Genomic DNA, 27,724 nt, shown 5'->3' with positions numbered 1-27,724 from the left:
CATGCCAAATCTGCTATTGCCGGCAATGTCACCTTCCGAATCGGTGTGAAGCTGCTTTTGCGGGACTGCACCGATTCCCAAAAGTAGTTTCTGTGCTACTTTTGGCGACTTCGGGGTGCGATCAGCTTAACTCGCACAATTTCATTCCCGCTGTCAGTGTGAACCTAGGCTCAGTGATGGGCCTGTTCTCCTGTGGAGAAATATTTTTCTTTAAAACATTTTTTTTTTTTTCCCCCTGAAGCTTCTATCAAGATTTGACTGCTTATTACCCTAGGCTATCTAGCAGTTTCCAAGGTACTAATAGTCTTGGTGTGAACCCGGGGGACCTCACCCTGACTTATCTTAATGGGATCCTGCATTGGGTGATTACCTTGTCTCAAAGTGCAATGTGTGTTGCTAGCTGCCGGATGCTATAGGTCCAGGGTCATGGTCCATTTCTGTGGTTTCCAGACACTGTGGACATACTGTACATCAGAAAGGGTCTTCAGAGACGGGTCAAGCCTGGACCTCTGGTAGGCCCAGCTTCATGAATAAGGGAAGACAGGGTTTCTTTGTGTGTAATCTCCTGTTCCTGGTTTCTAACCATTTGCTGCCTGGGCAAGTTTTGACATTTCTCAGATACATGTTAAAATCTGCATTTTATTTTCATTAGAAAATTACTTAGAACTGCAAACCTTTAGGCCCCTTTCACACGGGCACCGTCAGTTTAGCCACGTTAAAAACGTATCAGTTCTTATCCGTTGTTTCATCCGTTCCGTTAATCTACGTTTTCATCCGTTAATATACACGTTTACATCCGTTTTTTCATCCGTTTTTGTATCCGTTTTGATCCGTTTACACTGGTTTCTAAGGAAATTACCCAGAAAGCATTGCTCCTCCCATGCTGCATTGCAGTTTTCAGTGAGTGACTTGTCCTTGCCGTGTCCTTCCTTTGTCCTTGTGTGTGCTATCTGCATTGTGCAATGGATTCCAACCATTTTTGGGACAGCGTGATATTGTTTGTCGTTTTTGCCTATAATGAGGAGAATGGAGAGCAAGAAAAAGCAGATTGTGTCTAGGAGACGTTGATTTTGGACCCACCCCATGCTAATGAAGCGGCCTTCCGAAGGTTTTGTGGCTTTGCACTACGCTCATCTCCGACAGCATCCCACTAAGTTTTTCAACTTCACCAGGATGACTGTAGCCACATTCGACTACTTACTGGAGCAGCTGCACCGGAGACATACCAACATGAGAAGATGTGTACCTGCAGATGAACGTCTCAGTCACCTTGAGGTAAGAAGTCATTCATTTATCAACCCCTGGTTTACTGTGTGTGTGTGTGTGTATACAGTATGTATAGATAATAAATATTGTATCCATTTATGTGCCAGTAGAATGTTAGTTAAAAAGCTAAAAAGATGTTTTATTTTTCTAGGTTTCTTGCAACTGGCCAGTCCTATACCTCTTTAAACCATTATTTTTTACTGGGCATTTCAACTATTTCGGAGATAGTGCATGATACTTGCCTAGCCATATGGGAAGAGCTGTGTCCAGCAGTGATGCCATTACCAGATGTAAACATGTGACGAAGAATAGCCGAAGGATTTTGGAATCGAGCAAACTTTCCAAATTGTATCGGAGCTCTTGATGGAAAGCATATCCGTATCCAAAAGCCTCCACGTTCCGGGTCTAGATTTCATAACTATAAGAAATATTTTTCATTGAGTCTCATGGCTATCTGTGATAGTAATTATAAATTTATCGCTGTGGACATTGGGGCATATGGCAGCAGTTTCGATTCCAGAGTGTTCCGTGAGTCTGTAATGGGTCGAAGACTGCGAGAAGGGCGTTTCAACATACCATTTGATCAGCCTCTGCCTGGAACTGAAGGACCAGACCTACCTTTCGTGCTTGTTGCAGATGAGGCCTTTGCACTTTCGCAATATCTTCTTAGGCCATTAGCCAGAAGTAATCTGGACGGCAAGAAGAGGATCTTTAATTATCGGCTGAGCCGCGCAAGACGCGTCATTGAATGTACATTTGGCATATTGTCCAGTAAATGGCGTGTTTTCCAAACACCCTTGCAACTCAGTCTTGAGAATGCTGAGTTAGTAATTAAGGCCTGCTGCATTCTGCATAATATTGTCTGGGAAAAGGAGGGAATCCACATTGAGGAAGACTAAGAGTTCCACCTGCCCTCCGTACAGTACAGCAGAGTACGTGCAGGGAGATCCTACATTGCCATGCGTGAACAATTTGCTGACTACTTTCTATCTCCATCAGGAGAAGTTCCATGGCAGTACCAATATTTGTAAATAATGCAGTGAAAAAGTAAATTTCTTAATTAATTATTTTGGTTATTTCATTGTGTTTTGATAGCATAAAAAGACACAAAAGCACATGATATGTTCAAAACAGTTTTCGTTTTATTATTCTGCATAACCCGTTTAAAATAAATGTTTTTTCACTTAACTGTTTTTTGATTTATCAAAGTATGAACAAACGCATAAAATATGCAAAATATTAGAAATTTTGTAGTTTAACAGAAAAACCAGGTTACAAATCCTGATAAAAAGAGGTGGGGGATGGGGAATATGAAGTGGAATGTTGGGAAGAACCAGAGCTATCAGTGCCCACCACTGCCACCTATCAGTGCCACCTGAACTGGGCATAAAGAGGGGAAAGTGCCCTGTATTGAAGTGGTAGGGTGCATGACCTCTTTACATGCGTTTCTATCTGTCTGTTGCTTATACAGTACTTACACTGACATGTGCCTGATATCAGTAGAGGCACAGTCATTATTTACTATGTGCCGGTGTCTTGCCGAGAAAGTTCCCCCAGCGGATAAGGACCCCCCTGTACTGCGCAGGCGCAGCGCTTGCGCAGTACGAACGACTAGGAGCCGCCGAAAAACTTCAATCAGCTGTACACGGCACTTGCGTCCTGGGTCCAGGTTCAAGCCCCACCATCCAAGTGGACCTAGAGGGAGGATAAAAAAGTGCTGAGTGAAGCGAGGCCGTGCCCGAAGCGTGGCGAACAAAGCGAGCCCGCGAGGGGCCCCCTTACAGGCGCCGTGTACAGCTGATTTCTATTCTATTTGGCTTCGGCTATTTCCGCCGGCTCCTACTGCGTAAGAGCTGCGCCTGCGCAGTAGAGGGGGGGTCCTTATCCGCCGAGGGGAACTTTCTCGGCAGAACACCGGTACCCAACCCCTTTATCCTTATTTGGAGTACACTACCCACCCCTACTATCTGTGAGAAGAGATTTAAGGGTTGATTTATAAAGAATTCATAGAGCCATCCGATCAGTAAAAGTGCAAGTTCGAATGGGGCAAAACTGAATGTAAACAGGTTATATCCTATGTTAATTGTTTAACAGTAAAATACCACATTTGATCACTAAATGGGGCTAAGTACTATAGGAAATGACTGATACTTAGCCCCATCTAATGGCTAAATGCAGTATTTTCCATTTGAAAATACTGGGATATAACCTCTTTATATCTTTTTTTTTGCCTCATTCACACAGAACAAAAAGAGATGCACTTTCACTTGTCATATAGCTATACAAATTCTTAATAAATCAACCCCTTCATGTTGGAAGGAATCTTTCCTACAAGTTTTACAAGTCATGCCATACAGTATTGGGGACATGCAGGGCAGGGACAATGCTTTTTGTTTTACTGAGCTTTGTTTTTTGATTTATCAAAGTATGAACAAAAGCATAAAATATGCAAAATATTAGAAATTTTGTAGTTTAACAGAAAAACCAGGTTACAAATCCTGATAAAAAGAGGTGGGGGATGGGGAATAGGAAGTGGAATGTTGGGAAGAAGAACCAGAGCTGGTTTGGCTATTCGCTTGAAAAGCATCAGCAGAATTTGCGTTCGTGTTTACACTCTGAGGATATGTTTCCTGTGAGGAATGAGCAGGAGAGGAAGCATAAGGCCTCTGTGTATTGTGCATTGAGCTGTATGCAAGCACAGGGGTCTGTGGATAGGGCGGTAGATATGGCTGGGCAGCAAGACATGGGGACTCATAAGAATATTGATGGTATGACCTCTGAGGGGGTTCATAATGGCTAATAGTGGGCAATGGCATTCCTGACTCGGCAGCTCTAATACACCCCCCACATAATTACAAATACCCATATGTATCTCCATCTGCCTCTCTGCTGGTGCTTTTAGAAGTGTATGATAAATTGTCCTCAGGAAAGAGCATTTGAGTTATTTGGATCACAGAATGGATCTTTACTCTCCTGTCTTTTAAAGGAGGTCATCTCATCCATGAAGGACTTCATGGCTTTCTCCATCTCTGGATTTTCTGGCTTTTTGCCACGACGGGAGGATCGTGATGTTGTTGGCCTGTCATGACTAACCTGTAGAGAATAATATGCCGATTGAGAAATGCAATGATGCCTTGGTGTATACCAGATAAAGTATAGTAATAGTATGCTTACATGTACGGATCTTTGAGAAGAACTTGGACGTGCTGTCTCATCCACAGACTGGGACTCTCCTTCTCCCTCTTGTGTGGCTTCCTCAACTCCCTGCACTGCTTCTGTCTCAGTATTGTCAGTGTTCTCCTCACACACATTTGGTCACAAAACCTTTATATGGAGACCTATTTTTATCACTTTCTAGATTGAACATCCAAACGTCACTTACGGTCTAACATCCATGACTTTCCTTAGGAAGGACAGCATTTCAAAGTAGATAGGTTTTTTCTTTGTGGTAGCTCCAGAACCGCTTGCACAGTCTGCCTCATCATGCAAATCTCTGCGAAAACGATCTCTCAGAGAACGCCACCTTCTGTTACAAGGTTATACTGAAAAGGGGATGGTGGCCCTCCCTAGTTTGGGTAAGAGTACCAGTTAATGGTGTGTACTTAACTCAAATGCGATACACTACAAATTAATATAATTGATTATAAAATATAGTTAACAGTGAGCTTCAAATCCGTGAATAGTGTTTATAACTATTAGTCACTTGAGCAAGATGATCCGCCATATAATTAGCTTATCTTCACTCACTTGACGTTTTTCCACTAGTGAATTTAACCCAGTATATATATCTCTAAGGTGAATATTGGGTTAATAGAGCTCTGTATACCGTGCTTGACAATCATAAGTGATTATGTGTTTATAACAACTTAGGTGGGTATGTAAAAAATAAAATTATACATATGCACTTATTAGATAAACCATATTAAAGAAAACCTTAAAAAAGAACAGTAGAAATAGTGTTTGGTATACATATGCATGCTAATAGTCCATATGATGTATTAGGTCCCCACTCAAGGTTATCAACACAAAATTGGTGAGTATAAGTGTTTTCAAGAAATCTTGGTACACCTGTGCGTAACTAATAGTCCATTTCATAGATTGGGTCTTCATTCAGAATGATTAACACAGAAATGGTGACTGTGAGTGTTTTCAGAAATTCCACTTGTGACTTTTTGCTCCCCCTCCAGAGTCCCCACTCACCAGATCCCCTCACGCCCACGGGGGTAATGCGCTTATATTTGAGACCACTACGGTTGCTCCACCATCCTCATCCAGGGACCTGGGATGTCCCACCTTCTTTCAGATGTTTTCTGATGTACTCTGTGGTAGACACCTCATAGAGGAAAAAAGATGTAGGCTCCCATAGTGTAGTAAAAATGCCGGGTTTATTAAAAATATACAGCAACTCGGTACAAAAATAGCAAACTTGATAAAAATATATATTCAAATTATTCCTGGAATGCCTTGTCATACCCCACAACCCGCGCACGGGGCCGTGATTTGTAGTGGGCGGCTAGTGTTAGGATGTGCCGGCCTTGCAAAGCAGCGAACGCTAGGTGTCTCTGTTATAATAGCAGCGCGCTGCGCTCCAGCTGCCTGTACCAGGCCACCTTCTGTTAATTTCAAATCCTGTAAACACACATTGAGAAAGAATCTGAGTAAAAATTTTGACATTAGATTATGGAAACATGTGAGTAATGTACTGTTCATTCTCTTGCTGCAGCAGAGCCAAACCATGTGGCACAATGCTTTGTATGTATTGTTATTTAACGTTTTTGTAGTAATGCATGTGAATCTTTGTATCAACCATGCCCTCTCTGCTGAACATTTCATTTATGTTTGTTATAGTGTTTGCAACATTTTTAAATTAGAGGCATAGAATACTTAAAGTTTGCTGAGATGCTAAACATAACCCTGACACCATTCAAAAATTTACAACCATGCCATAATGATTATATAAAAACACCGACAAAAGAGCAAGCTGCACACTTACCACGTTGTTCACGCTGTTTGGGAGTCATAGTGGACCAATTTGGTGTCACAAGCTTAGAGATCTCATCCCATAGCTGCTGTATTTTTACTCTGTCACTGTGGTCCCGACAGGTTGAGTCCCACAAGCCTGGCCTTTTGTGCACTAGGTTTATAAGCTCCTCATGTGAGACATCTCTTGCCATGTTTCTCCTTGGGCATGTACTGGGGATGTACTGTCCAACTACTGCCTGGGTCATAGGTTGAGTTCACAGATAAACAAAAAAAAAATTATTTCTTCAAAACGGATCTTAACTGATCGGATGTTGACGGACATTGTCAGTTAACGTCAGTTAATATCCGTTTTGATGGATCTGGACATAGCTTTGTACGTTAAAAAAACGGATAAAAACGGAAGCGGAGGTTAACTGATGTTAACGGATGGTCATGCGTTTGCCCATAGGAAGGCATTGTCGTCCGTCGACGGATGGAAGAAAAACGGATAGATGGTCCGTCCGTGTGAAAGGGGCCTTAGATATATATTTTTTAAAATCTGAGACCCCGAAGAACAAAATAAAATTATATTGCGCGACATTTGCGCAGCCATTTTTAAAATGCACCTTTTCAGTGCACATAAACACAATATAATATCCAATTTTTGGGGTAAAAAAATAAAAGACCCTTTTACACGAAGTAAATAGATAACATGTCACGCTTGTAAATTGCGCACGCCTGTGCAATGGTGACAAACTATAATACATTAAATTATCTATAGGCATCACTTTGAAGGCCTTTGCAGGTTACTAGTTTTATAGTCTTCTTAAAATACTACTTGGATACTTGAGGTCTGGAGTTGGAATTGTTTTTTTACAATCTTATTTTATTTTCATTTTTTACACTGTCTCCTTTTAAATTTTTTTTTTTTTTGGATCAACATTCTTGTTGCTAACACAAGGGATAAACAACGTCCTTTGTGATCATGGGTGGTGACAGGTACTTTTTACTGAGAGATCTGTGATCTATTAGACCTCAGATCCCCCCTCTGCCCTCAAAACTAGTCAAACTAAGATCGGTTTGAGCAGATGCTTGTCTATCAGGTAATAATAGCCTGTGAACAGGCCCCCACCCCAGAGAGCCCAGGAACGGGAGCCCCCTTCCATGCCCTGTAGAAGTAATCGAGTGGCTGTAGAACTGCTCAGTAACTTCTGTGGCAAAGCCAATTACTGGCTGCCAATTTTCATACCAGGATCATGGCTGCAGCTGCAACCATGATCTTGGTATAACCATTTCAACCCAAGGATGTACAAATGCGTCTTTATGGGTGTAAAGTGGTTAATAACTACGTTTTTATAGGCAGAGGATTTGGGAGTTTTCCACTTTTGTTGTGGTAACCCCTACCGTTTTGTCTCTAATGTTTCTCAGCATGAGCAATTTAAATGTGAAAATGTGAAATGGACAATTATCTGCTAAACATCCTTTAGTCTTCCTGTGACATGCTCCAGCCCCCCAATATGGTAATATCCGCTAACAACCTCCTATCCAGCCCATGTTTAAAAATGGCCTGATGGGTGCAGCAGTGATGGACCCGTGCATCCTCCTGCATGAGCCTCTGGTGCGCACTCCCAGTGGACATAGATTACTGATCACAGTACCTGGCTGCTGTGAGCGGCACTGGTACCATGTGTTCGCTGTGACCAGCCACAGTAGTAAACAATGATGTCAATGTTTACTACTGTGTGAGCTCTGTGATTGGTTATGCCGCGTACACATGGTCGGAATTTCCGACAACAAATGTTCGATGTGAGCCTGTTGTCGGAAATTCTGACGTTGTGTAGGCTCATCAGACATTTGTTGTTGGAATTTCCGACAAAAATTTGAGAGCTGGATCTCAAATTTTCTGACAACAAAATCCGTTGTTGTAAATTCCAATCATGTGTACACAATTCCGACGCACAAAATTCCACACGTGTTCGGAATCAAGCAGAAGAGCCGCACTGGCTATTGAATTTCATTTTTCTCGGCTCGTCATACGTGTCATACGTGTTGTACGGAATCAGAATTTCCGACAACATTTGTGCGACCGTGTTTATGCAAGAAAAGTTTGAGCCAACGTCCGTCGGAAATAAAGCCAGGATTTCTTTATCGTACATCATAGGACACAGAGCCTTAAGTATTTACTTAGTGGGTTATAGCTACCTTCAGGTGTTGACACTGGCACACCCAATTCAGGAAGTTGACTCCCCTATATAACCCCTCCTCCTTCCAGGAGTACCTCAGTTTTTTCGCTAGTGTCTAAAGGTGTTGGCACGAGTGAAGATGTGCTCTGCGGAGATCCAGGAGGGATCCATGCTGGATTTAAAAAGCCTCCACAACCGGATCCATTCCGCCACTGCGGCTCCTGGATGGTACCCGGGCCTCGCATAGAAGAACGAGGTTTTGCCTGTAACGCTCCTCTTTGAGGGCTGGACCCTAGGAACCAGGACTCTTTTTGGTCTTGCTACATTACCTAAAGCTCTCCTGAGGGGTGCTATACATGGTCCAAAGGAGTGGAACCCCTATTAAAAGGGCTCTTTGAAGCTTTAAATACGCTACCCACCGTGATGGGTGAAGTTTGGATCTGTCTGTTTACAGCAGTATCCTGCAGCGAAGAAAAGGTAAGAGGAAAGCATAGGAACTGCAAAGTCCACCTATGACTTTTCTTTCAATTATATTGTAAAATGCCTTAAACTCCTCCTAGAGGGAGTATTAGTGTATAGGCCCTGTTTAAATCTGTGCTAATACAGCGTGTGCCCCAGCAGCTGGAGGGAGGGGTCTCCTCTTCCCCCAAATCGGGAAACTGAGTGGATAGGGATACATGTTATGTTTAAACAAGCATAAATCTGAAAAGCTGATAAAAAGGCTATGTAAATCCAGTCCACACATTACTAGAGAAGCTTATTTATACCGAATGGGATCATCCGGATAAGCATTTTCTCCCTCCAAAGAGATTCTCAGTTCTCTATCCTATGGAGGAAAAATTCACCAAAAAATGGCAAGTTCCAGCAGTAGATGCTGCTAAAGGATCCAACAGATAAAAAGTTGGAATTCCTTTTAAAATCCTCTTTTTCTTTAGCAGGTACTGTTGCTCAGCCTGTAATTGCAGCTATAGGCATCTGTCAGTCCTTAAAAGACCAGTTTGCAGAGGCCCTTAACGAGCTCCCTGCACAACAGGCCAGTGAGTTGGCCGATTTACCAAAAGCATTATGTTTTGCCATAGATGCTATAATGGATTCTATTCACCAAGCATCTCGCCTTGCACCCTGCAAAAACCTACTGTCTCCCATTCCCATTTCATGGGGAGCGACTATTTGGGGACGATTTAGATAAATACATCCAGACAATTTCCAGTGGAAAAAGTACTCTTTTGCCAGTCAAAAGAAAGTATAAACGTTCTTCATTTAAACAGACTCTATATCTGGGGGCCATAGCCCCAAGTCTCCTACCGAAGGGGTCCCTGCCTAACCACCGGGCCGCGAGTGTGGTGGACGGGCTGCATGACGGAGCCGAGCAGGCAGGTGAAAGAAGCGAGCGAGCGGGCGGGCGAGCAGAGATTACATCATCTCTCTCCGCCCACTCTCCTCGCATCAGTACACTTCCGCCTTGCAAAGTGACTATGTATACGGCGGGAGACATGCAGCGCTGCGCTGTATTATTCCCCGGCTAGCAGGGAGCAGGTGGGGCCAGGAGCTCCACTGCTGCTTTGACCCCTTCCAATGTAGACTGCACGTTCAGAACTTGGGAGGCCGCAGGATATGAGCTGAGATCGAAGCGGGAGGGAGCGGCAGTGGTAGTGAGAGCCAGAGGCTTTGGAGCTGGGATCCGAGTGGGAGAGAGCAGGTGCCCACTGTGCTGAAAGCCAGCGGATGGTGAGCCCAGCTGGGCAGGACCAGGTAGGTCCTTCTCCCCAAATACTCTGCCTGTGAGTGTGGACTAAATCCTGATCTGGCTGTGGCTCAACTGTTCACCAATTAGAGCACTAGCATGCACCACCACCACTGGTACTGGCACATCTTCCACACAGACATGGTGAAATGCACCACTGCTTGTCGGGCTTCCTTTAGGCCTAGTTCCCATCTATGCGGGTTTGTGGCCTGTTTTTGCACTGGGATGGCAGCACATTTATTTAATCGGTTGCCATGCCTGAATTTCCTGCAGAGAAAAGGTGCATGCAGCATTTTAAACGGCCTTGAAATCGCATGGTGCTTTTTGCATTGTGCAATTTCCCTGCAGGTCCTGCACCCACAATCACGCTGCATTTTTAGATGCGTGGAGGTGCCATTAGGAATTTATTTTTTAAACAGCAGCGTGTGCAGGAATCTCAGCAATTCCAGCACCCAGAGTCAAAACATGCTGCTGTTTAAAAACACACAAGGCTGCCATTCATTAATGGCACCCCCACACATCTAAAATTGAACTGCAGGGAAATCACAAAGGTGTAAAAGCTGCTGCGTTTTTCTAAAAATGCAGGCACAGAAGCCCATTCAAAGGAATGGTCTGCCATGCACTGTAAACCCGCATAGATGTGACCTAGGCCTAAAGCATTAGTAAAGTCATTTTTTTAAAATGAAAAAGCTGGACCCCCTGCAGGTTTAACCGCTTGCCTACTGGCCACTTTTTTTCAGTGTGAGGAAAGGAATGCTGATAACCGGCAAGTGTGTTTACATCTCGATCAGTTGTGATTGGACACAGCTGGTCACGTGGTAAAGAGCTGCTGTTATTGGTTCTTTACCTCAATCTGTGATCAGCTGTGTTATAGAGTGAGCTGGGTGTGCACCGCAGTGAGCACTGTTTTGGGAGGATCTCAATAGATGCCCTCCCAGAACTGGATCGCACTGTTGAACCACTTCATTATATGTTACAATATAACAATTGTCTACCATGGTGCCATGATGATTGAAGCACCAACACCAGCCACTGCACAAATTGCACCACGAAAAATTTCTTAATCCACCCCCCCGTGCCTGCAAAAAGGTTGGTGACTGCTGCTATGGGCTCTAGCCCCAGATCTTTTGCAGACCTAGCTACGCTCCTGGTAACAACAGTTGCCAGCCTTTCAGGCTGGGGAGCGGTACTAGAAGAGACGACTGTCCAGGGACAGGGTCAAAACTCGTTCTATGATGTACTCCAAGAAAAGGATTTTACAGGTAAGCTGTTTTAAAAATCCTATTTTTGTTGTCGGAATGTCCGATCGCCTGTACGTGGCATTACAGTAATCGCAGCAGCCCTGTACCATGTGATGGCTGTGGCCAATCGCAGCAGTAAGCAAAGTTTCATGAATAGAACCTTTTAAACAGTGTTACAGATTGCTTATTACAGTAATCATCGAGGTAATAAGCGATCAGTGTAAAAAAAAGAAAAGATCCCTAATCGCCCTTCCCCAGTGTCACTGGTAACATTGCACTGCTCTGAAGATATGTTAAAAAAAATATTGGAAAAAGTATTTCTTCAATTTTTTTTAACATTTTATTTTTTATTTTTACATACTTTCACCCCACTCAGTGTTCTTAATCACCGCCACACAGGCCATATTGCCCTAAATTATCTCTGCACTAGTCATATTGTCCCTAATCACTGCCACACTAGTTACAGCGTCCCTGATCATTGCCTGTACCAAACTTGGCCTGTTTATTAACCACATTTCTGTTTCCTGGACCGATCTTTTGCCTGTTTGCTGACCATGTCTCTGCACCTGAACTGACCCATCTGATATGTCTGACTATGTTCCTGCAATACACCTGTCCCAGCTAGCCCCGGCGGACAACTGCACTCCTGGAACCACAGTAACTTTGTGTAGTAAAAAAAAAAAAAAATTTTCCAAAAACTTGTGGCAAAAAAATTTGTCTTCAAATAGTCTTCAAAATGACTCGCCATGCCTCTTAAGTCTACATTTCCACTGGTGCGACTTTGGACACAAAGTTTAATCACAAGTCACAGCCCATTTATTTCATTGGCACCCATTCCAACCTATGCAACTTTTAAAATCAGCGTCTTTGAAAAGGTGCCTGCACTACTTTGATCCAGAGAGTATCAAGTTGGGTCAGTCGCGTGACTTTGGGGTCGCAGTAGTGTTAATGTAGACTAAAAAAATACCTTGTGGTGTTCGCTTTCCAAAATGTGGTAATTTTGTGGGTATTTCTACTGTTCCTGTGCTTCGGGCCACCAAAAATGTGATAGGTAGCCAGGAAATTAGATGCGTAATTTATGCCCTTAGAATGCCTGAAGGAACCCTAAGATGCCCGATAGCCTCACTTTTCAAATGATCGCCCCCTGGTTGTCAAGAAACCTATTTCACTATGGTCACTTAGTGAACCCTGTAACAAGAACCTTGGTATCTTTTGAGGAACTTGGAGGAAAACCATGACTTTGGTTACCTTCAGATTCTCCATTACGCTTTATCTTTTGGCCCCCAATTTTCCAAACTCATTCCGTTCGAGTGTTTTGGTTATCAATGGTCCAACTCAAAAAGGTTTACTCAGATATTTTAAGCTACTTAATTCGTATTCAATAGACAATCAAGGTAAACATACAAAGATACAAGCTTAGGTGGGAACAAGCCATTGGAGAGGAACTATCCATTGATAAATGGCAGATTATATGGTCTCAAGGAGCGAAAAGCTTAATTTGTACCCTTTATACAGAAAACACGTATTCTTTTGGTATATGACCCCTACCCGCTTGAAGACCATATATTCTTCAGTCTCTGATTGCTGCTGTAGAGATTGCGGCACCTTACTCCATATTTATTTGGCGCTACCCACTCCTGCAACCATACTGGTGGATGGTGCATGATCTTCTCTTCCGTCTGTTTGATGTAGACCTAAAACATTCCTGTTAGGGCTACTTTCCCCAAACTACCCAGACAGGATGCGAAGTGTAAACTTCTTAGCCAAACAGCTGCCAGATGCCTGATCGCTCTTCAGTGTAAGCAGCAAACGCCACTGACCTCCATTGAGTTGTACGCTAGGATTAAGAATGTAGAGTCTATGGAATCCCTCACAGCACGTCTTACTGATAAGGTAGAGCATCATAAAGCTATATGGGAACCTTGGCATCTGTGTGAGGATCCCGCGTGAGGTGCTCTGTTTTCTTGTTGGTTATAAATTTTGCGCTCTGTCCCCCCAGGAGTGATAAGTCCATATCTATCTTTTCCCCTCTTTATTTTATTCTCTCGCCCTTTTAATTTTCTTATCTAATCTAATAACAATTTTCAATTATAAAAAAAAAATGCAGAAAGGTGCCCCTTGAATTCGCTAGGCTAGGCTGTGAAAAACTCACACCTGTTGTAGCAACATATTTGGGAGGAGTAGCAGAATATGTTTTGGGGTGTAATCCTAAGTATGCCTATAATGTGTGTTAGAAATATCTTATTAATTGACAACTTTTGTGTCAATTTCCTGTATTTTCCAAAAAACTAGCAAAATTTATTTTCAAAACGCTCATTGGGGACATTTACTGAAACTGGTGCATCTCTGCATGGTAGCCAATGGGTCTCTAACATCGGCTTGTTTAATTAAGCTTTGACAATAAAACCTGGAAGCTGATTTTTTTTTTTTTTTTTTTCTATGCAGAGTTGCACCAGGTTTTGCACTTTCTACTTTTAGTAAATGACACCAATTATTACATAAAATACCTTGGAGTATTTGCTTTCCAAAATTGGGTCATTTGTGGGTTATTCCACTGTCCTGGCCCTCCAGGGCCTCCAAAAATGTGATGGGTAGTTTGGAAATTGTGTACGTAATTTTTGCTGCTTGAAAGCCCAAGGGTGCTGCTTGGATTTTTGAGCCTTCTGGGCTATGAAAGTCTCACACATGTAATATCCATATACTCAGGAGACATAGCAGAATGTGTTTTGGGGTGTAATTCTAACTATGCCTATGCTGTGTGTAAGAAATAACTTAAATTGCTACTTTGTAAAAATAAAAATGTATTTGACTCTTTATTTTCCAAAAATTGTGACACAAAAAATTACAACTTTAAAAAAGCTCACGTGCCTCTTACTAAATACCTTAGACTATCTGCTTTACAAAAAGGGGTCATTTGGTGTGTGTGTGTGTGTGTGTGTGTGTGTGTACTGTCCTGGCATTTTAGAGCTTCAAGAAATGAGATGGGCAGTCAGTACATCAGGACTAAACGATATGTACTGTTTTACCAAAATATATTTTGGCCAAAATTTATTAGAAAAGATTATTTGCAAAATTTTATAACAACTCATAGGCCCAATATGCAATTTTGATACATCAAAGGTCAAAGCTCTGAGATGGTCCGGATCACATACTCCATCAGCTCGTTTGCCAATATTTTTTGTGATATCTATACAGCGGCTATTTTTATTTTTATTTTTTTGGGGAAGTTTACATAGTTACATAGTAGGTGAAGTTGAAAAAAGACACAAGTCCATCAAGTCCAACCATGATTATACAATGGGGACGGAAAGTATTCAGACACCCTTAAATTTTTCACTCTGTTATATTGCAGCCATTTGCTAAAATCATTTAAGTTCATTTTTTTTCCTCATTAATGTGCACACAACACCCCATATTGACAGAAAAACACAGAATTGTTGACATTTTTGCAGATTTATTAAAAAAGAAAAACTGAAATATCACATGGTCCTAAGTATTCAGACCTTTTACTCAGTATTTAGTAGAAGCACCCTTTTGATCTAAAACCCCCAGGAGTCTTTTTGGGAAGGATACAACAAGTTTTTCACACCTGGATTTGGGGATCCTCTGCCATTGCTCCTTGCAGATCCTCTCCAGTTCTGTCAGGTTGGATGGAAAACGTTGGTGGATAGCCATTTTTAGGTCTCTCCAGAGATGCTCAATTGTGTTTAAGTCAGGGCTCTGGCGGGGCCATTCAAGAACATTGACGGAGTTGTTGTGAAGCCACTCCATTATTTTAGCTGTGTGCTTAGGGTCATTGTCTTGTTGGAAGGTAAATCTTCGGCCCAGTCTGAGCTCCTGAGCACTCTGGAGAAGGTATTTGTCCAGGATATCCCTGTACTTGGCCGCATTCATCTTTCCCTCGATGGCAACCAGTCGTCCTGTCCCTGCAGCTGAAAAACACCTCCACAGCATGATGCTGCCACCACCATGCTTCACTGTTGGGACTGTATTGGACAGGTGATGAGCAGTGCCTGATGTTCTCCACACATACCGCTTAGAATTAAAGCCAAGAAGTTCTATCTTGGTCTCATCAGACCAGAGAATCTTATTTCTCACCATCTTGGAGTCCTTCAGCAAACTCCATGTGGGCTTTCATGTGTCTTGCACTGAGGAGAGGCTTCCGTTGGGCCACTTTGCCATAAAGCCCCGACTGGTTGAGGGCTGCAGTGATGGTTGACTTTCTACAACTTTCTCCCGACTGCATCTCTGGAGCTCAGCCACCTCTCTCTTCAAGGCTCTTATCCCCCGATAGCTCAGTTTGGCCGGATGGCCAGCTCTATGAAGGGTTCTGGTCGTCCCAAACGTCTTCCATTTAAGGATTATGGAGGCCACTGTGCTCTTAGGAACCTTAAGTGCAGCAGAAATTTTTTGGTAACCTTGGCCAGATCTGTGCCTTACCACAATTTTGTCTCTGAGCTCTTCAGGCAGTTCCTTTGACCTCATGATTCTCATTTGCTCTGACATGCACTGTGAGCTGTAAGGTCATATATAGATAGGTGTGTGGCTTTCCTAATCCAGTCCAATCAGTATAATCAAACACAGCTGGACTTAAATGAAGGTGTAGAACCATCTCACGGATGATCAGAAGAAATGGACAGCACCTGAGTAAAATATGAGTGTCACAGCAAAGGATCTGAATACTTAGGGCCATGTGATATTTCAGTTTTTCTTTTTTAATAAATCTGCAAAAATGTCAACAATTCTGTGTTTTTCTGTCAATATGGGGTGCTGTGTGTACATTAATGAGGAAAAAAATGAACTAAAATGATTTTAGCAAATGGCTGCAATTTAACAGAGTGAAAAATTTAAGGGGGTCTGAATACTTTCCGTCCCCACTGTATGTCAGTATTGCATTACATTGTATATCCCTGTATAGTTACATAGTAGATGATGGTTGTTTTTGCAGTGGTAAATTTTAACAAGAAAATTTGCCCTAAGTTTCCTGGATATGGTGAGGACTGTCAGGGTCTACCTGGCAGTCACAGTGTCTGTCTCTGAGTCCATGTGAGCCTTTGTAATGGGCTTCCTGCTCCACCCTTACTTGACATATCAGACCGCCTATTTCCTGGGCCATAGGGACAGCATTTTTCCCTTTCTTTCAAAGTTCATTCCACTAGGGCTGTTGGTGTCTCTTAGGCTTTTCAGCGCTCTGACAAGTGCTTTTCAAGCACTTGTCAGATTTGAGGGCACTGTTGATGTCTATTACATCACAAACGCAGGACGCTCTGCATCAGTCTTTTCCATTTCAGTGGTGTGATTCCCTTCCGTACCTGGGGATCTGTTTATCCCCAACTTATGAGGGCCCATATCAGGCTAACTTCCCCTCTTTATTCAAAGCACTCTCAGACCTGTTGCTGTCTTGGAGCCACCTTCCGCTGTTATGGTTTGGCAGAATTAACGTGGTTAGAATGATGTACCTACCTAAACTGTTGTATGCTTTCCAGGTCCTACTGGTGCCTGTGCCTCCCCATATACTTCGAATCCACCAACGGAAAATTTTAAGTTTCATTTGGGACTCAACAAATTAATTTACTTCACTCGTAGGATCAGTGGAGGCCTCTCAGTTCCTAATCTTCAAGCTTATTATATTGCAGCTAATCTTGCTCCTATTTCTCACTTGCATGAGACTTAGCATTTACCCTTATGGGCCACTATTGATGTGGTAGATTCCCATCCGACCCTCCTGTCTTCTTCTTTATCATGGATCCCTCTTACTTCTCGCCCAACAGGCATAAGTCCATCTTTATCCCATACACTCTCCCTTTGGGACTCTGTTAAATACTTGGCAGGCTTGATCTCGCCTCATCCTACCCCTTGTTATGTCCTTTGGCTGCCCACTATTTCCCCCTGGTATGGAAAAGACGGGTCATTTAAATAAGTGGACAGAAAATGGGTTCTCGATGTTCACTCTTTGCTGCTCCCAACCTAGGATCATGACGCTCGACGTGCTCCACTTGTCGCATGAGATACCGCTGCAAGAACATTTCTGCTACCTACAATGCCGTCATTTTATCCAGGAGCTTCTTAGGCCACATTTGACTTCTTACCTACGTTTTGGGTTTCAAAAGCATATGCAGGTCGCGTCCACATTCCACGAGCATAATCTCTTTGATATAATCATCAATTGTCTCCTCTAGGAAACCACCACTGTGCTCCTTCCAGCAACATTGGGAGTGTGATATAGCAGTAGAGTTGGCTCTGGAAGACTGGCAGATTATGCTTCAAGCTGCTACAAAGTGTTCCTGAAATGTCACCGCTTTAGAAAATTTTTATAAGGTCATATACCGCTGGTACTGTACTCCAGCTCGGCTGGCTCGTATAATTCCTCAGTATCCCTCGACTTGCTTATGCGAGAGTACCCTGCAGGAGACAATGGCCCATATCTGGTGGTACTGCCCTATGGCGACTAGACTTTGGATCTGGGTTTACGCACTATTGCAAACATTATTTCACTGAGATGTAAACGGGAACCCCTGTGAAGCCTTCCTTTTTTAAACCTATCGAGTCATTATTACGGGCAGAAAGCAAATTGGCAACGCACCTTTTTCTTGTAACTGAGCTTACTATAGCGAAAGCCTAGAAAACGGCTCTCCGCTTCAAAGTAGTTAAACAATGCATGAACAATGTTATGGTCAATGGAGAAATTACCTTCTATACTGTTTGAACCCAATGACCAGTTTCTGCACGTTTGGCAGCCCTGGATATCCTATTCCCACCCTTTGCGCTTTGACCCTATGTTACTGACATTGACATTTGTCAGGTGCATTGAGCTCTGAGACCACTGTTTTTTTCCTCTTTACTCTTCTCCTTCCACTTTAACCTTTACCCACTTGCCCCTCCTTTTTTTTTTTTTTTTTTTTTTCTCCTATACCTTTAACACCCTCCTACTTATCCTGGGAGGTATTCTCCATCCTATATATTTTTGTATACCTCAGCCAAATTTATATTCCTCTGGCTCAATGACTGAGAACACATCGTGGATCAGAGATCTTCCCCACAGTTTCCTAGGTTTGGCCTTCTTCGTTTTTATTTTTGATTTTACCGATAACCATGTTCTACCTTTCAGGAACATTTGAGCATTACACTTATAATGTGGATCGGTTTAATTGTTCCATATTTTACTTATTGTAACTTTCTTCCGGATAACTGTCTCGGTCAGTTGGCTCTGTGTGTCTTTACAATCTGTTAATAAAAACCTTTGTAAACACATCTGTCAGATTTGAAAGGCCACCACTTGGTCCTCTGTTCACATGTTCTCCAAGTTCTGCCTGGTGGTCAGGCCAGGTCATTTGAGCATTTTTTTTTTTCTCTTTCTTTCTTCTCTTTCTGTTTATTGCCTGCCACTCCCTTTATTGCTTGGGTATAAAACATGTCCTGTACTGTATGTAAGACAACAAACATATTTACTTGTCTATTTATTCCTGATCTTGGAGTACAGGACTCGACACAGAACATGGATCCCTCCACTGTGTGTCTTGCTCACTCCTTATTACTTGCTAAAAACTGGAGTCGCATGGATTGAACACAGTTATGAGTACACTCTCTAGAGGCAGCCCTAGCAAGTGGGTTTTTTTTTTTTTTTTTTTTTTTTTTTTTGTCTAGTCGCCTAAAGGGAGCCTGCTTATTACTCGTGGTCTATGAATATAGGTCCTGTTTTTTAATTTCCTTATTTTGAAGCTGAAAGGAAAAATCCTCCCTTAAAGCGGTTGAAAACCGCTGCACACTTTTTTTTTTTTTTCTTCTGTAAGGCAAAGGCATAATGTGCTAGTATGCATTGTGAAACTTACCTCAAAACTAAGCATTCCATCAATGCAATGTCATAGCTGGAGACGATGTTCATCTTCACCTGGTCTTCTGGGTTTGCAGACCCCAGCTCTGAGGCTGTGGGCATACTTGATGGGTCTGCACTGATAATGAGCTGATTATCAGCCCAGACCCCCTGTCAGAGCTGCTGACCCACTCTCCTCTACTCTTTTGCAGACTCTAACAGTTTTTCTTCTAGGATTGCCCTCTATTGGGCTCCATCCATCTTCCCATCAACTCTGACCAGCTTCCCTGTCGAAGAAAAGCATCCCGCAACATGGTGCTGCCACCACCATCTTTCACGGTGGGGATGGTGTGTTCAGGGTGATGAGCAGTGTTCGTTTTCTGCCACACAGCATTTTGCTTTTGGAACAAAAAGTTCAATTTTGGTCTCATCTGACCAGAGCACCTTCTTCCACATGTTTGCTGTATCCCCAAATGGCTTTGCACAAACTGCAAACGGGACTTCTTATGGCTTTCTTTGAAAAATGGCTTTTTTGCCACTCTCCCATAAAGGCCAGATTTGTGGAGTGTACGACTAATAGTTGTCCTGTAGACAGATTATCCCACTGAGCTGTGGATCTCTGCAGCTCCTCCAGAGTTACCATGGCCCTCTTGGCTGCTTCTCTGATTAATGCTCTCCTTGCCCGGCCTGTCGGTTTAGGTGGACGACCATGTCTTGGTAGGTTTGCATTTGAGCGTACTCCATTCCATTTTCGAATGGTGGATTGAACAGTGCTCCATGAGGTGTTCAAAGCTTGGGATGTTTTTTTTATAACTTAACCCTGCTTTAAGCTTCTCCGCAGCTTTGTCCCTGACCCGTCTGGTGTGTTCCTTGGACTTCATTATGCTGTTTATTCATGAAGGTTCTCTAACAAACCTCTGAGGGCTTCACAGAACAGCTTTATTTATACGAAGATTAAATTACACACAGGTGGACTCTATTTACTAATTAGGTGGCTTCTGTAGGCAGTTGGTTCCACTAGACTTTAGGGGTATCACAGTAAAGGAGGCTGAATACAAATGCACACCACGCTTTTCAGATATTTATTTAAAAAAAAAAGTTTTAAACCATTTATTTTCCTTCCACTTCACAATTATGTGCCACTTTGTGTTGGTCTATCACAAAAAATCCCAATAAAATACATTTTATGTTTTTGGTTGTAACATGACAACGTGGAAAATTTCAAGGGGTATGAATACTTTTTTCAAGGCGCTGTAAATCAGTTGCTCTTTGGGCAAAGTGCCCTCTACATATGAACAGACATTCAAGCTTGGATGCTTGTTCACAGTTAAACTGTAGGGCTCCAGAGAGTTGACTCAAAAGCTCCAGGATGTGAGGGTTTGGTTTGTTCACTGAGATGGCACGGTTTAATAAATTTTATCCACAGACGCAAGTCTGAGTCACTGCCAGATGAAGTCACTGCTCAGATGAAGATAGATCTATAATAATAGGAGTCACAGGATCTAGGTTGAGGGTAAAAAACTAACAAACAGAACCCCAAGGGACTTTGCAGGCAATCAAGAGTATTAAGTTTCAAAGGCAGATGTCAAATTTAACTACAAACATCATAAAAAAGACCTATATGTCAATAAAATAGTACTATAGTTACAAAGGATAGTGACATGAGTGTACAACATAATACCATGCGGTAGTACATATACCCTAGTAGTCTGAGATGCGCTTGGAAGACTGCCAGTATCACATCACGTCAGTCAGGGTATAGTCCTCAGGCAAATCTTGACATGTTTCGGAAAAGAGGTTTCCTTCATCAGGGAAGAGGTGGGGTATAATCTATAATCCAACTGAAATTATGGGTAATAAACCAACATTGATTGCATAGTATTTACAGTATTAGAACAGGCTGATATACAAGAACACTCGCGTTGTGCAGGTTAATGTCAAATAAAAAAAATGCTAAAATCGGTTTCCCCTGGAGGAAAGCGCAGGGAGGGCCCTCTGAGAAATACCAGATAACAGGGTAGAGTATCTAAAATGTCAAATGGTATTTTTAAATAAAGGTTGGGGGGGGGTGTTTATTTCCTATAAAGAGGCCCCACACAGGAAAGGTAGGAAAGGTATAGATTGCAAGCATTTGTTCCTTCTGGGAATGCTGAGAGATCACCCCTTAAAACGGCTCGACAAGCCCCAGGTGCCAGGTCACCATAGCGAGGTGCCTGGACTGTTGTCAGCCCAAGCAGCTAGCATGGGGGCGCAACATTGCTGGGCGGCTGGCAGGTGTACTGAAATTGACTGATGCAGGGGTGGAGCGGAGCTGAAGGGTAGTATGAAGTGTGGGTCAGAGGAGGAGTGGAGCTGACAGGGGCAGGGTGGAGTGCCTGGCAGAAAATGTCCCCTGTGCATCTCTCTCCTCCTCCCCGCTGGCTGCAGTGCTACATTGTGCTGTCTGGGGGAGACAACCTACAGCAGGAACCGGCAGGTCTAAACAGGCACAGAAAAGTCCCTGAGCCAGACACCACCTCGCAGGGGATTTCCCTGTTACTCTTGGCTCCCCTGGACGGGCTCCGACTGTGACTCAGAGTCTGTTCTGAGCAGCCCAAGAGCCGCTACTTCCTGGACAGCCGGTGTGGCCACCTATCGCTGCCCATCATGGTCACTGCATCAGTGCAGTTCCATCGGTGTAGCCTCATGGGCGTTCCATCGATGTCCCATCAGTGGAGCCTCATCACCTCACACTAATGAAGACAAAAAATTATTTATTTGCAAAATTTTATAACGGAAATTTAGGAATTTTTTTTCATGTATTTAGCAGAAAATGGTTTTTAAATACCAAACAGAAGAAAGCTCTGTCTGTCTCAAAAAAATTATAACAATTTCATATGGGTACAGTGTTGCATGACCGCACAATTGTCATTCAAAGTGCACGGAAAGCTAAAAAATGGCCTGGACAGGAAGAGGGTCAAAGTAACCAGTAGGCAAAATGGTTAAAAAAAAACAAAAAAAACTGGCTCCTAGATTCAAAGAAAATTTGTAAAGCCCTGCCTTAAAAGCAATGGTTGTGTGTGGGCTGGGATGATCACCTATTGAACTGCCTCCTGTGTGGCTTTTAAAAAAGACATGTGCGAAACTAAGAATAGAATAACACAATTCATGATTCACAGTAAGATTGAAGCTCCCTTTCTTGTCCGTGTGTCGAAACACACCTTTAACCGGTTCAATACAGGGCAATTTCACCCCCTTCCTTCCCAGGCCAATTTTTAGTTTTTAGCGCTGTCGCACTTTAAACGTCAATTGCGCGGTCGTGCGACGTTGTACCCAAAAAAAATTGACGTCCTTTTTTCACCACAAATAGAGCTTTCTTTTGGTGGTATTTGATCGCCTCTGCGGTTTTTATTTTTTGCGCTATAAACAAAAGAAGAGCGACAATTTAGAAAAAAGCACAATATTTTTTACTTTTTGCTATAATAAATATCCCAATTTTTTTTTTTTAAAAAAACAAATTTTTTCCTCAGTTTCGGCCGATACGTATTCTTCTACATATTTTTGGTAAAAAAAATCGCAATAAGCGTATATTGATTGGTTTGCGCAAAAGTTATAGCGTCTACAAAATACGGGATAGATTTATGGCTTTTTTTTTTTTTTAATTTATTTATTTTTTTAGCGGCGATCGTGATTTTTTTTCGTGACTGCGACATTATGGCGGACATATCGGACACTTTTGACACATTTTTGGGACCATTCACATTTATACAGCGATCAATGCTATAAAATTGCATTGATTACTGTGTAAATGTGACAGGCAGTGAAGGGGTTAACCACTAGGGGGCGGAGAGGGGTTAAGTATGTTTCCTAGGGAATGATTCTAACTGAAGGGGGAGGGGACGCTCAAGGGGAGGAGACGATCAGTGTTCCTCCGTTCTGGGAACACAGATCGCTCTCCTCAGAGCTGACAGGCTGTGGATCTGTGTGTTTACACACACAGATCCACATGCCTGCCCGGTTAACGGGCAATCGCGGGTGCCCAGCGGACATCGCGGCCGCCGGGCACACGCACCGGGTCCCGAGCAACGTGGCGGGGGCGCGCGCCCCCTAGACGGCCGGGAATCCCAGGACGTCATATGACGTCCACCCAGGATGGGAGATCCCATCTGTGGACGTCATATGTCTATAGCTGGGTAATGAAGTGATTGTAAAGTCTTGTTTTAAAAAAACAAATGTTATACTTGCCTGTTCTGTACAGTTGGTTTTGCACAGAGCAGCCTGGATCCTCCTTCTCGGTTCCCTCTTTGCTGCTCCTTGCCCCTCCCTCCTGTTGGGTGTCCCTACAGCAAGCAGCTTGCTATGGGGGCACCCTAGCAGAGTCACAGCTGCAGGTGTCCATTCAGACATGGCGCCCCGCCCCCTCTCTCCCCTGTTTGGCTAACTGACTTTGATGGGGCTCAGGTAAGTATTAGGGGGACTGAAGGAGACTGCTACACACAGGTTTTTTTTTTTATTTTGATGCATAGAAAGCATTATGATAAAAAAAAATAAAAAAAAAACCTGCCTTTACAACTCCTTTTAAAGTCTGGCAACCTTGGGTTGATCACCACTACTTGCCAATCTTTTGTGGTGCTCTTATCGAGCCTCTCAGGGGACATAGTTTCTCTTGCTGTCGGGCCAACATGCACTACCCCTGGCTTATGGGAGACCCTGACTACCCCCACCCCCCCTCTTTTTTTTTTTTTTTTTTTTTTAATTTATTTAATATATCATTCCATCTCCTTTTTTTTTTTTTTTTTTTTCCATTACTTTTTTGCCTCCGTTCTTTTTCTTTCGAAAAAAGGCTCGTTATCTTGCACTCTGCGAATGGTATCTTGGGCTACTTTGTATGATTACGCATGATAGTCTTAACCGCTTCAGCCCCGGAAGATTTTACCCCCTTCCTGACCAGAGCATTTTTTGCGATTCGGCACTGCATCACTTTAACTGACAATTGCACTGTCATGCGACGTTGCACCCAAACAAAATTGACGTCCTTTTTTTTTTTCTACAAATAGAGCTTTCTTTTGGTGTTATTTGATCACCTCTGCAGTTTTTATTTTTTGCGCTATAAACAAAAAAAGCATCAATTTTGAAAAAATGCAATATTTTTTACTATAATTAATATAAATGTATAAGTGTGTGTGTGTGTATATATATATATATATATATATATATATATATATATATATATATATCATTTTTTTTTTCCTCAGTTTAGGCTATGTATTCTTCTACATATTTTTGGTAAAAAAAATTGCAATAAGCATATATTGGTTTGTGCTAAAGTTTTAGCATCTACAAAATGGGGGATAGTTTTATGGCATTATTATTTTTTAGTAGTAATGGCGGCTATCTGCGATTTTTATCGGGACTGCGACATTATGGCAGACACATTGGACACTTTTGACACTATTTTGGGACCATGGTCATTTATACAGCGATCAGTGCTATAAAAATGCACTGATTACTGTGTAAATGACACTGGCAGTGAAGGGGTTAACCACTAGGAGGCGATGAAGGGGTTAAGTGTGTCCTAAGGAACGATTCTAACTGGGGGGGGATGGGCTACAACTCGCATGACAGCGATCACTGCTCTCGATGACAGATAGCGGTGATCTTTGTCATGACACAAGCCAAAACGGGAAATGCCTTGTTTACATTTTCCCGTTCTGCAGCTCCGTGACACGATTGCCGGGAGACCGGCTGACATCGAGTCCACCAGTCCTGCGGGCACGGTCGCGCTGTACGCGGCGGGTGCGCACCTGCTATCCGCTACAACCTAGCTATCTGCAGAATCCTCTAGAACCATTACTGTTGTAAGATGCGGGTGGTGGCAATTTTAAAAATGGAAGTGGAAGTGTCCTTCGCGCTATTCGTGAGTAATAGTGAAAATGTGTAAACACTGACACACATAAATGATTAAAAATTATGTGAAAATATTTATATTTGTGGTGATGTCTAAAAAGGTAGCAGCAAAATCTGAAAGTGTTCACACTACACTTCAATGAAAATGTTAGATAAAAGTGATCTCGCGCATTCAAATCTATTCACACATAGTGCAAAATTATATATAAGATCACATGAATCATGACAATCAAACATATAAATAAAATAAATAGTGCTCAATATTAGTGCAATAGGATACAAGTCCATGAAGAGAACAAATGACTGGCTCTATCCTGGCCGTGCAGGATGATAAAGTGACTTGGTGTTGAAATAAATAAACAGATTGGCTACAGTTCATAAAGGTCCTCATGGAAAATTTTCATAGTTTCATAGTTTTAAATGTAAGAGACCACCCTGAAGCCTCTTAATAAAACATTTCTTTGTGGAGAGGAAAGAAGCATAGCCGGGGTGAGCGGATGAGAATGAAAAGTGGGCACAATAAGGAGCCCACAACATGGGATTGTGGCCGCCAGGGGGTTTAAAGTTTTATTTAAAAAAAAAAAAAAAAAAAAAGAGTGGTTATGTCACCCTTGGATCAAGGGGGGACTTTGGTTTTATGAATTGATTCTTTTATAGCTCGAGTCCTATGACTGAGCGAGTTTAGAATTTGTTTTTAAGTTTGAAATATAATTTAATTATTCTATTTTTTTTTTTTAATAAAGTTATTTGATTTATTTTATACCAGTAAAGGTGTTGCGGCCATTTTAACACCAAATTATTGTACTGTGTTTTATTTAATAAAAAATAAGAGTGCGACCTACAATCCCATGTTTTGGGGATTACAGTGAGGCGATATACATACCCAGGAACAGATACCCTATTATGATGCCTATTCTAGCTATTATTGAGGTGAGAGTTCTGAGAGCCTAAAGTCATCTGAAGATTTTCCATGAGGACCTTTATGAACTGTAGCCAATCTGTTTGTTTATTTCAACACCAAGTCACTTTATCATCGTGCACGGCCAGGATAGAGCCAGTCATTTGTTCTCTTCATGAACTTGTATCCTATTGCACTAATATTGAGCACTAGACACTTTAAGTATTCACTTTTTATTGATTTATGAGACCATTCACCTATTTATTTTATTTATATGTTTATTTGATTGTCATTCATATCATCTTATATATAATTTTGCACTATGTGTGAATAGATTTGAATACGCGAGATCACTTTTATCTAACAATTTTAAAAATGGAGCCCAACAGTTCCAGCTGTGAGGTAGCGCCATGTGTTCAGCCCAACCAGCTTTGATGAACTAAGGTTTTATTATTATTGGATATGTAATTTTAGTATTTTTTCCTTTTGGTAGATGCACTGTTCTTTGTCATGTTTATGTCCTAATCAAACTTGCGGTCCTGAAGATGCGGAATACCCGCAAAACGTGTTTGGGCTAGGCTATAACTGTCCAAAACCTGCATTTTCAATCAATTATTTTATTGTACAGATACTCCACTTTTAATGACTTGCCTGTTTAACAACTGTTCGGATGTACGACCAGCTCTCCCCACCCGATCGACGTGCTGTATGACCCCTTTCACACTGAAGCGCTTTACATGCGCTACATACATAAGCGCCTGTAAGGAGACTCTCCTGTCCCTCCAGTGTGAACTGGAGCAGTCCACTGGCAGGACGCTAAAAAAGTCCCGCAAGCAGCATCTTTTTATACACCGCTCCTAAACCGCTCTTGCCCATTGAACTGAATGGGCACCGCTGTCGAACCGACGCTGCAGCAATGCTTTGCGTGTTGCTTCGACCCTTTTTCGGACGCTAATGGGAGTTAAAACGCCCCGCTAGCGGCCAAAAACCCCCACAAAAACTATAGTAAAGTGCCGCTAAAAACGGCGGCGCTTTACCGCCGACGATGCCCCAGTGGGAAAGGGGCCTACATCATTGTATTGTACAGTACAGAACTTTAGTTTGTTCTGTACTTATGTAAATTAAAACAACGTTATTGAGCTGGAGTTTTGTGTGTTAGACTTATTTTTCACAATACAGTACAGTAGTTAAGAATGCTTAAAATATTGATTACTTGTGGCTCCTCGTTTTAACAACCTGGTCATTGTAACAGAACCTGGTTGTTAAAAAGTGCAAGTTAACTCTCCTATTGTTTTCAGCCAAGGAAGCTGCCATCTTGGCTTCTGTTTGTTTAATCCACAACTGCTATGATGCTGCACACGTGATCAGTTATGACAACAGCCATTCGATGGTTTAACAGTTTGGTTGAGAGCACAACCAATGGGAGTGTTACATTTTCGCCACGTGACGGCAAGGTAACTGTTTTATGGATGGGTTTACTTACACTTTAAGTGAGGAAAGCCTGTAGTGTATTCTAGATGGATTTTTTACATTTTTTTGTAATAAACTGCTACTAATTTTATATGAACTCTGAATTTACTTTGAGAAGAGCGTGGCATTTTAATATTCTTTGTTGACTGTCTGAAAAATCCCTCCTTCCCTTTTTTCCCTCTATCTATCTCTGTGTGTGTGTGTGTGTGTGTGTGTGTGTGTGTGTGTGTGTGTAATTTTATATATAATTTTATTATGGTGACA

At 42.3% G+C, this 27,724-nt stretch overlaps 1 protein-coding gene across 3 annotated transcripts in view; it reads left to right on the top strand.

The window, feature by feature from the left end:
- The window catches only part of LIG1 (DNA ligase 1), a 217,760-nt gene that overhangs the window by 13,841 nt on the left and 176,195 nt on the right, over nt 1–27,724 (top strand). Inside the window, exon 1 of one of the 3 annotated variants that reach the window (XM_073602589.1) lies at nt 5,995–6,018. The exons of the other annotated variants lie outside the window; for them this stretch is intronic. Within the exon in view, the coding sequence (XP_073458690.1) occupies nt 6,002–6,018 (17 nt within the window). The 5' untranslated portion in view covers nt 5,995–6,001. Of the gene's footprint in view, nt 1–5,994; nt 6,019–27,724 lie in introns of those variants that run through there. 3 annotated transcript variants of the gene reach the window in all.

Source organism: Aquarana catesbeiana, linkage group LG10 (genome assembly GCF_042186555.1).
Source record: "Aquarana catesbeiana isolate 2022-GZ linkage group LG10, ASM4218655v1, whole genome shotgun sequence".
NCBI lineage: Eukaryota > Metazoa > Chordata > Amphibia > Anura > Ranidae > Aquarana > Aquarana catesbeiana.
This window is presented reverse-complemented; position numbering and strand designations above follow the sequence as displayed.